The sequence below is a fragment of the Dermacentor variabilis genome, chromosome 5 (assembly GCF_050947875.1).
Source record: "Dermacentor variabilis isolate Ectoservices chromosome 5, ASM5094787v1, whole genome shotgun sequence".
Classification (NCBI taxonomy): Eukaryota; Metazoa; Arthropoda; class Arachnida; order Ixodida; family Ixodidae; genus Dermacentor; species Dermacentor variabilis.
In genome coordinates, this window is record NC_134572.1 from 80556791 (window position 1) to 80567571 (window position 10781).

General features: G+C 45.6%; 1 protein-coding gene across 1 annotated transcript; it reads right to left on the bottom strand.

Moving 5' to 3' along the window:
* Window positions 1–1085: 1085 nt before the first annotated feature.
* Window positions 1086–6745, bottom strand: LOC142583595 (putative glutamate receptor). Its single transcript, XM_075694084.1, has 6 exons — window positions 6668–6745; window positions 5373–5418; window positions 3590–3690; window positions 2743–2827; window positions 1577–1735; window positions 1086–1097 (listed from the first exon to the last, which is right to left on the bottom strand). The coding sequence occupies exons 1-6, from the start codon at window positions 6670–6672 to the stop codon at window positions 1086–1088; spliced, it is 408 nt and encodes a 135-aa protein (XP_075550199.1). The 5' UTR covers window positions 6673–6745.
* Window positions 6746–10781: the final 4036 nt, after the last annotated feature.

Sequence of the window (10781 nt, forward strand, 5' to 3'; positions counted from 1 at the left end):
AACGAAGTCAGATTTCTTTTTATTGCGACAGCAATTATACGAACACTCCAAGTGAATTTCTGTCGTCGCCGTCGCCATGATGTTCTGTGTAAACTCTAGACACGATAACATCGTCACCGCCCGCCGTACGTTGTATGTGCGAGTGAAAGCTTGCGAGCCCCAGGCTGAAGATCGCGGCTCAATCTCGCGCGCGATGAGGAGGAACGCGGAGCGGAAGCGCGCAGTCTTCTGTAGCGCGCGAGGCATGGGGCGGAGGTGATGGAGAGGGGGACGTTCCTTTCCGGCGGCTGCTGCTTACGGCGCGGCCGCCTATCTTGAAGGCGATCTGTGCTCTGTATAAAGTTCCCGCCTGCGCGGGCCTCATTTTCAAAGCAATCTGCGATGTGGATAAAGTGAATGCGCCGAGTGCCGATAGCTTCGTATGCGCTGTGCTTTCGACGTTTAGTTCGCGTTGAAGCGACAGACAACACGAATATCAATTCGCTCGCTGCTGCTGCCGCGTTCCCTCACTCCAGCATTTTTGGAGCGAGTTTCTCATCGAGTGCGATGTGTTCATGTTTACCTGTGCGCGCATGACACACCATGCTTGTTTAATTGGCAAGCGAAATTATGCAACCTTATACGGCCGATAACACTGCTATCCTTACTTCGTATAGCTGTCTACTAATTTTCTATCGTAATCGATCTTTGCCTTTCGTGCGAAACTGCAATTATTTTTGCTTGCGGTGAGATTCAGCCACAATTAAAGAGGCGATGATTAGTCAAGATAGAGAGATAGCCTGCTATCACTTAGATTATCTGCGCGTAAGAATGATAGCCGGTCACCCACTATGCATTGTCCTTTTTTTAATTTTTCAGTTATTTCATTATTCTTTTTTTCGGCTATTTTGATCACACCATGAAGCCTAGCCCGCACCTGTCTGTCTGTCTGTCTGTCTGTCTGTCTGTCTGTCTGTCTGTCTGTCTGTCTGTCTGTCTGTCTGTCTGTCTGTCTGTCTGTGGAAAAAGGGGGTTAATACAACAGCAAAAACACACGAACAGGACAGCAGATAGATAAAAAAATGTAGTAACACTCTGCATGGTCTTTACCTCTGCAGCTGTTCAAGATCGGAAGACTAGTGAGCTAATGAGCTTCACACTTAGCTTTTAACGCGACAGCGTTAAGGAGCTCGTGTCGCAGAAAAGCCGGTGTCGTCGGCGTCGGTGTCGGCGGCGTTGGTCGTGAGCGATAAACTCCGGGAGGCATTTCATAAATCAAAAACAACTTGCAAGATGGGTTGGGTGGGAATCTTGCGACAAACACAGAAGACCCCCTCCTCGCTATGTACGGCGCTGGCCCGACACCTGGTGCGCCACTCGCCCCATGATTCCCATGATCGCGTCCGCCTTCATGGCGGGTCGTGGCCCTGCTGTCCATACCGATCGCGACGTTTGGCTCGCGTAGATCGTTTGAGTGGGCGGTGCGAACGGGGTGTGATAAAGCTATCGCGCGCCACTCTTGAAGGCGAAGCTTAAGCGTCCTCCATTTTTTTTTATCAGCCTATTAGAAAAAACTAAATAGCTGTGGTCTTCTCACCTCAACATCGAAAGCGCGGATGTAGCCGAAAGCGTCAAATCGATCTGGAGACGAACTTGAAAGCATGCTGAAGTCGATGGTGTCAATGCATGGACCAAAGCGTACCACAGCGTGCCGCTCGTAGGTTAGTGCCATCACGGACATGGCGGCATCGGCCTCCTGTGCATCGTAAAGTAAACATAGCAGCGGTTAAAGAGGAAATAAGCGAATGAGTAAGCCCGTGAGAGAGCGAGACAGTGCATGCAAAAATAATTTATTAAGTCAGACTGTTAACTTCATAATGGGGTAAGTGTGCGCTACACTAGTGCAATATGACAACTTGAAGTTAAGTGCCACAAGAGCGCAGAAATCGCGCACTTCACGTCACGGAGATGTGACTAAGACCAGTTGGAACTCGTCTTAGAGGAGCCACTAAGATTAGTTTGAACAGTTGAAACTAACACAGGATAAAAAAGACGCAAGCAAGGACTTCACTGAATTATCAAATTACTATGATTTTCGCGCATGCGGCTGTATATGGAGGGTCTATTTTAATGCAAACATACTTCTTTAAAGCAGAATGTAACAATGCGATGTGTTTTTTCTCTAGAATTCATTACTCCAGTATGGTGGGCACTAGATGGCCGAGTAGCCTTCGCAGTCCGTTCGCTAATTAACCATGATTGGCTAATTAACTTATAGAGTACTACCAACCTTGTCATGGTAGTATTAGAGGAGTACGCTGCCGGAGTGAAAAGCAATTCACGTGGTTTCAAAAACATCATATGTTGTTGAGATATTTGTTTAAAGTTTCCCGTTTGCACCTCCGATACAGAAACTGGGTGGGCAAACATGCTGAAAGCACCGCCCACGTAACGCTGTCAGGACATAGAGCTGCTCACTACATTGACCTGCTTGGGCAACGCCTCCTAGATAGCAGGCCTGTGCACTCTGCTTTACGAAGTTCTGCTACTTGGACCAAAATTACCACTGTCGAGCCCGGTGTGACGAAAGCGGTGACGTCAAAATCATCACGGCAGTATGAGCGTCTGCTCCTTGTATCAGTCACACAGAGAGAACCGATACGCGATGAAAGTCTCTCCTCGTCTCGTGTTTTCCGTTCAGCTGTTCAAAGTCATCTTAAACACGAACCAAATAGCTCATTTTAATGCTACTCAGAGTGTTACCCGTCTTTGTACTGCGCCGACCATTCCAGTCCACGAGCCATTCGACAAACGAACACCGTAGTCACGTGCACGTCTGAACGTGTATCTGTAAGAAAAGCGTTATAGTATGTATTGTTTTTGTAACCATAAAAAGGCAGTCATAAGATATTGTAAACTATATCCAGAAATTTGCTGGTAAAATAGTCATAAACGGAAACAGCAAGGAAAACTGAATCTTACCGTACAAAAGAACTTTTAAGAAACTTCGCCAGTTCTCATGCACGAATGGCGTAACGGTTACAATGTGCCCAGGTCCCACCAAAAATTAGTGTTCCTTTTTTTGTAAGTTTGACTTTACGAAAATCTACGTGGATAGTTGTGGGTGTGGGTCTTTCAATATAGCTGAACCTTCGCATTTAACATTAGTACAACGAAACATGCATAAAAGATAAATATCTGTCTTCAGTAAACTAAGCTCGCAGAACTCGTCTACGACGGAGACAGATCAGCGCACCACTTCAAAGGTGGTCGCCCACAAATTGTCGAACGACCAAGCGCACGGTAAGGGGTTTCCGTAGGGTTTCATTAGGTAGCAGCCGAAGACGTTATAGATTTAATCAAACTATACACCGATAAGCTAATCTAGCACTCGCTTCACAATGTACGTGTTACAATAAATAGTCGGCATGTCTCGAAGACATACGCGTTTTCCGTTTGATTAGATATAGGAAACATGAGAATACGTGTACAGGTGTTTTCATGGCTTGCGCGCGGTAACTACTTATGGCATTCGCTCTACAGTGAATATGCAGCCCTTATGTCAGGCAGTGCCCGCGGCCCTCCCAATGTACTGCGAAGGAGTACGTACGTAAAGTTTAGGCTGCTGGCGACAGCACGGAGTGCATTTCCTCCAGCACCTCCCATGGACAGCTTGCCATCTTGATATACAGCGGTTTGATATGGTGGCCACTGAAATAAACCATGAAGGTGGGCTGATAAAATCTGTTCACATCAAAATCTCGCGGCATCGACGATCGGTAAAACATTCATCTCGTGGCTCGTTACTTACAAACACCACTGAACCTGGCATTCGAACGTTAAGCATCACATGAGTTGAAGGTACATGTGAGGTTCTGGGCCACCGCCACGTTGAAACGCTGTCGCAACCGGTAAGCAATATCAGAGTACAAGGTAAAGGGTTATGTCTGTTCCGTAAAATTTCGCCTTTTTCTTTCGTTGGCAGGAATTTTCCAGCAGTAACTACTCGGTCACCTCCGAAAGCCATCAAGTGCGAGCACGTTTATTCAGCCTTCGCCTTGAGATGCATGACAATACAAATGATAAAGAGCTGTTCAACGCAATTATAGGAGATTAAAAGGCGGCTCGACGATTGAGATATTTTAATTCTATCATTGTACAAAGTGCTGTACAAGTATTAAGGTCATTTCGTTGTAGCTAACTCGTTATGCATTACGCAGTATAATTTGAGCTTCAAATAAACACGTACAGTGCATTCAGGAAAGCACTTGAGATTTGTCATAGATATCCATGGTCTTTATTGAAAGCCTGTGTGTCTTAGAGGTGCATTGTGATATGTAACGAACTGTGGCACTTTTTTAACAAAACTTAGGCAACTGATGTATAATATTGCCTGAAAACTAGCGCCAAATTTATCCGCCACCTGTTTGTCCCGGAGTCTGGAGGCCTACCAGCATACACAGACTCGGCTGTTTTCTGTACCTTAAACACATTACTAGGTAAACTGGAAGCTTGGTTCCTCAAAAGTATTTCAACGTTTGCCTTCTTTTCGGTATGACCTTCTACTTTGCGCTTGCGTAGAATTGAAGTTGCGTAGCCAACACATTTCTCTCGCATTTACCGCTAAATCGGAACTGAATTTTTTTTTCTGGAAATACAACGTACATTTATTACTTCATTTTTGTTAGGCATTCTAACATATCTTCCACGATACGTGCTTTATTCAGAGAGAATGTGACTAATACTTCCTTATTCTTTCGTGTGCTGCCTACTCGTCCACAAGAAACTCGTCTTTGAAAGCAAGAGGCCTGTAGGAGTGACTAAAAGGGCGTATTTGAATATGGAAAGAAATAATCACTCTACCACATTCAAAAGCGCCAGAGGCACGAATTTTAAATACTTTTGCGAGCGAAGCATCAATCGACACGAAGTTATACATCAAGAACATGATTACTCCATCAAGATAGATGCCACACATCTTGCTGAGTAGTGTGATCACTACATTTTGACTGTTACTTTTACTTTAGGCGTCTTTTCTTTTCTACTTTTCGGTGGTGGTTAGAAAATCATAGAAGAAAAATTCTCTATACACAGATATGAAAGAATATTTAAGAGACCGCGAGGCATCGTTAGCAACGGTGATGGTTATCCTGATGACGCTTACATTTTACGGCAGAGTTGAATGAATGAATGAATGATGTTTATTTTTTAATGACAATCGTATTTGAAGTGCCTGCCCATAAATAATACCTCGCCGCCTCCTACGAAGCTGTCCTACACTCTCTGCAATATTCCAGGAAACCTTTGTATTCTCCATCAGCGCTGTTTTGTAGGCATCATACTCTGATGGGATCGTTAAAGAATCTTGATGCTGCTTGGTCAAACATACTTACATGATGAAACATGATCCTCAATGGCTTTGTGTTGTTGCTGTCCATGCTGAAAATGATAAAGTAGGGGGGTTTCCTGGGTGAGTTGATGCCTATATCAAGGTTCCATGGTGGCAGCAGGTGAAAGGTGCAGCAGGTGTTGGTTATCACTTCTGGAGAAGCGGAAGCTTCACCATACGTGATAGCCAAGAGGCGCCACTCCACCCAGATGTCCCTTCACCCTAACGAGTCGGAATTTTACCTGTCGTATTGCTCTGTAGTCAAAGGTAATAGCGATGTCGACTCTTATCATCTTTTGATTAAGTATTAGCAGGATCTTTACACATGGAAGGACTCTGGTATTAGTGAGCAAGATTTATTCACATTCTCATTATATTCAATAGTGTTAACATGGCTGCGGTTCCCACACTCGAGTACAAGTAAAAGGAAGAAGACAGGACAAAGTCGGAATTTTAAGTTGTATATAATGTGAAACGCAATCGCACGGATCGCTGCCCCGCATGTGCAGAAACACACATACAAAAAGGCAAAAGAAGAAAACGAAAAAAAGAGAAATTAAACAGCAGCGAAGCACGTGCTTAGCTTCATATCTTTGCTGTTTCGATTAAATATTCGGACTTTTTATAAGTTCGATGGGCAGTTCACTTACGCACAAGCTGCACGGAAAATTGCCGAGCGATTGGCCGTTCGAGGCATGGCGAGTATTCGCGGGCTTCTTTCACTCTTGGAAAAATACTTTTATGTCGCACGCATTGAACAACAGAAAGGTGTATTGGGAGTTTTTCATGTTGCTCTACAATTTTCTCATTGACACTTTATTCTAATTTTAATATTTGAGGTGATTTATTAACAAGGCTAATTATCTAATTAGGCGGTATGAAAAGAATAATTTGAGTATTTCTAACGGACAGCAAACAACATTACCTTGGTTCTGTTTAGCTACTTGGCCATTCGCATATTTTTAAACTCTGGCTAAAGTTAGTTGGGACACTGTGTGTACATGAATCTGTTAACTGCATTAGTGCACCTTATTTCGGCATCTCGAGTAAGGAGATTGATTACTTAGCCGAGAAGATGCGTGATGCATGTCCGGGATGGGGGATTTAGAGGGTGGGACATGCACTCTCAAATTCTGAAGCGAGTGCTTTTTTATGCGTGTAAGCATTGGCCAGCACAGCCAGTTGATCACCGGCGTCCACTCTGTGCAACTCACGTGCAATTCTTCGTTTTCCTCCGCCGTTCTACGATGGGCCTCTACAATACCCCTTGTAATTTTGGATGTTTCTAAAGTTACTTACTTCATTTCTGTTGTTTTTCGCCTATTGTCTCCTTCGGAAACCCGAGGCAGTTTCTTGACCACGGGTGGCTTAAAGAAGCGTCAACTACGGTTCAATTTGACCAACTGAAGCCACTCGGTTAGGGAGACAATATGAAAGTGGTTTCGTTGCCATGGCAACGTCACTCACCGCGAAAGATGCGCGACGCGCCGTATAACCTGCATTCGTAACATCCTAGTCCTGCTTTCTTATTCAAATGCCATGACGCGTAAACATGCTTATTTTCCAACAGAATACACTTGGTCGTTGCTCTTCAGGCTAGATCGCCCATTCTGATATTATCTATCTTTGAAACGTCGTTAACTTCCCGTCATTAGCTCCCGAAGCTCGAAATATATAAGCATGCTACTGAACAGTGAACGCATTTGTTGGCTGAAAAACAAAGGCGATTTTGACTACATATGCATCGAATTCGTTATAGTTATCTTATGTGCCTTGTTCCATCGAAGCTTTTTGTCGAAATGACGCTGCAAGAAATGCAGCTAGTGGTGCCGAAATATCCTGAAACGTCGTTACAAGAATTTGAGGAAGCACATGTTACGACCCGGCCATAGAGACAGTACCAATGAAACTGTTTTGATTTCCAAGTCGCTGGAATATCTGGCGCACATGCAATGCCATTTGCATGAAATGGCTGAATATTGACTTCTACAGTTCTTTGCCAGAGGGGAGCTGTAGGAATCTGTTAGGTTTCGGAGGATTGCAGAAGTAGAACTTCGGATTTCTTTAAGTGTTTCAACTTTTCGATGTCTGCACGGAATAAATTACATTGAGTGTATCCACGTCTTCACCGCATTATAATCGATGCTGAAATAAATAAACGGCGCCGTTAAGGGATATCTAGCATTCTTGAACGGAGTATGTTAATCGCCTAAAGATTCGTGATTAGACTTGAAAAAGAAACTTTTCGCTCGTTTGAACTGTCTGCCATGGGGTGCCGCCTAGAAAATAAGACCTGCGCCCGTCGTTCACTGCGCAAGCATCATACGCTGCTATTGCGGGCCGTATTTGAAACTACAAAGCTACAGCAAGATAAAAATGATTTAATCATCGACATAATACTTTCAGTGAACCTCGGGAAAATGGAGCACCTACCATCAGACGCGTATGCCAAACAAATAAATGAAGGCTATATGCTAGACTTCCAAGTGCACGCAGACTTTGAGGGCAACACGAGATGACATTTCCCAAACCACACACGAAAGCATCGTTACCGTCCCAGGAACGATAAGAACGATAACAATAATATAGCATAATGAAACTTGAGTTATATATCCAGAGTTTTCCACCAAGTGTCGCTAGCATACAGAACGAAGGTGGGCATAAGAAGTAAAGCGCTGTTCTATTCCCACGGATTGCTTTAGGCTGAATATAGTAGGAACCGATGGAAAGCTTTTATGCAAAAAATTTCGCAGAGGCTTGGCGACGGCCTTGAGAGCGCGGAGTAGTTTAAGATGCGGCGCAATTTTCTCTCATATCAAGAAGCATGAAGACCCAACGCACATTTTGCAGTCTATGTGAATATTTAGCGAAGCCGCAAATAAAATGCTATAAGCTTGCCAGTTTCACGCCTGCATATTTGGCGCGAAGGAAACTGGCGCTGTCGCATCGCTCTCGTGCCTGCCTGCTACGTTGTGTGACAAATTTTATATTGCTTATGTTAAATGTACCACCTAGTTCGCGACCATTGCCTGCTCGTGCGTATGTTAAATCATCGCGGCTGTATTTTCCCATTTCTTCTTAACCGTTATAAAGGCACTAACGCTGGACCCGTCAGAATACTACATACACCGATATGACGCGCATCCACACTGCTTAGTTGGGAAAATGAGGGGGCCCCTCCTTGTTCCATCGCATGTTACGTGCACAGAGTTTCGCTAGTCAGTCGTTAGACCCGTCTCATTGGGGCCCAGAGTGAGAACGTAACAACGCATCATTAGTCATTGGTCTGGAGCCGCTAGAGCGGCATAAGATCCCCACCCCACTACCCCCCTAGTTAGGCAACGGGTTGCTTCGCTACCCTTCTTAGGAGTCGTCCTTGACAGGCGCGGTGGGAAAGTATAGGACAAAAGAACAAGTACTCGCAGAAGTCAAACGAGAAGTAATAATACCGCAGCAACGTAAAATAATTCAGCAAGCACACTTAAGACAGCTTACGTGTGGGAATGTCGAAACACTCTACCGTTTGTTGGTCTAGAAACGTCGTGATCGTGCTCATTTTATACCCTCATGACGGTGCGCCACATGTCAGCCAGATGGCTGCGACGTGACGTGGGCAACGATGCACGCGCTAGGCCCATCTTTAGTCAGCCAGATCGTGGAGCTGGCGTGTCGTCGGGGAAGCGTGCCCCGGAGGCCCGAGTTCGATTTCCACCAAGATCGAAATTGTCAATATTTTCTATTCAATGCCATTGATATACTTTATTTACAGGAACCCCCCTCAGACATTTTATCTCAGTCCGGGCATTTATTGGCTTGTTTTTCCTCTTTGCGCCTTCCGCCATTTTTCGTACCGTCTTGCGGTCACGCCGACTGCAACAGATTTTCGCTCAATGAGGCATATAATCTTTTCGCATTAAAACAATTTCTTTTAAATTTCCACGACGCGATTCGAACATAGGACTCCGGAACCATGAGCCCAACGCTTCAGCGCGGCGCTATGAAACCAAAAGGAAAGGTCTGCCCCACTACACGGGTTCTGCTTCGGCTGCTGTTGGCCCGTTGCTATAGTGTTATGGCTATTGCGAAGGGCTCCCTCCATTATATCCCTATTATAAATGCACCATCCGCTTCCTGGCCAATACCCCGTTACGGGTATGTGCCATAGCAGGAAATTATCATCGTCATCAACACCCTAAGATCGTATGAAAAAGGTGTTTGCGCTGGCACACTCTAACATTCAAGCCAGGGATGTCAATCTGATACGCAGATGTCGATACGGAGAGCCGAATTCACTGGGGATCGCCGCCACAAACAATATGCAGCTCTAGTTACACTGATCATTGCTAAAGCGTACGATAGTGTGGTATGCCGCATTCTATTATTTTGACCATGTGGCGATTTATTCATCCACCACAGCAGTGTGAATCCCATCAACAAGCCTCACTGTTTCCGGGAAGCTCAGCCACAGGACCTCTTGCATTGCCGCGTAGCTGGCAGCCTGCCAGCAGCTTACATAATGAAGTAGCCAGTAAGCTCCTGGGTCATCGTTGCAGATTCACGTAATAACCCTGCTATACCTGAAATCGCCACGTGCCAACGAGTGGATGACCTCCGATAACACGTGCCAACGAGTGCCTGCGGCAGCGCTGCACGGCGCTGCTCTGCAATGGCTGCCTTCCGACTGTGGCAGACCAGACGCGGAGCGTGCTGCCAGCTCAGCCTCGCAACACTACACACATGCTCCCGATGCCATTTTCTATGTCAGCTCTGGCGACGTGCCTTACGCGGCGCGCACGCTGTGTGCGGGCTGGACCGCAAGAGCTGTGCGGTCCAATGCACACATACAATGCTATGTGCGAGTTTCCCACGTCATGTGGCGTCAACAGGTGCGATGGGGCACGTATACATCGGATTCGTGTAAACTTGTGAAACACAAAGTACCACGTGTGTTTTCGTATTTCGCCTCCATCGAAATGCGGCCGCCGTGGCGGGGATTCGTTCCCGCGACCTCGTGTTCAGCAGGCCAACACCATAGCCACTTAGCAACCACGGCGTGTCACGTAACCTGTGTTTGCAGCATATGTATGCACTACAAAGAAACGTCTCAATGTCCGCGGTCAGCATTCGCCAACAGTTATCCTTTGAACTAAGACGCATCCTTCGCCCATGGACAAGTGCTGCCTGTGAATCTTGCGCGGCGAAGGAACTCTTCTGTTTCCTTGGAGACGGTAATCTCAATGAGACACTTTAGTCGAGCGTTAAGTGCTGTGTTTAGTGCATGTCGTGCATCTTGATTGCCCACACTGTGTATATCGTATCATTTTTCATCTTATTCGTCTCAAGTAGCATGCTATAGGCATGCCACAGGTAAACCTCTCCAGGATTCAATCTCTCTCTCTCCGTCCTCTCTTTT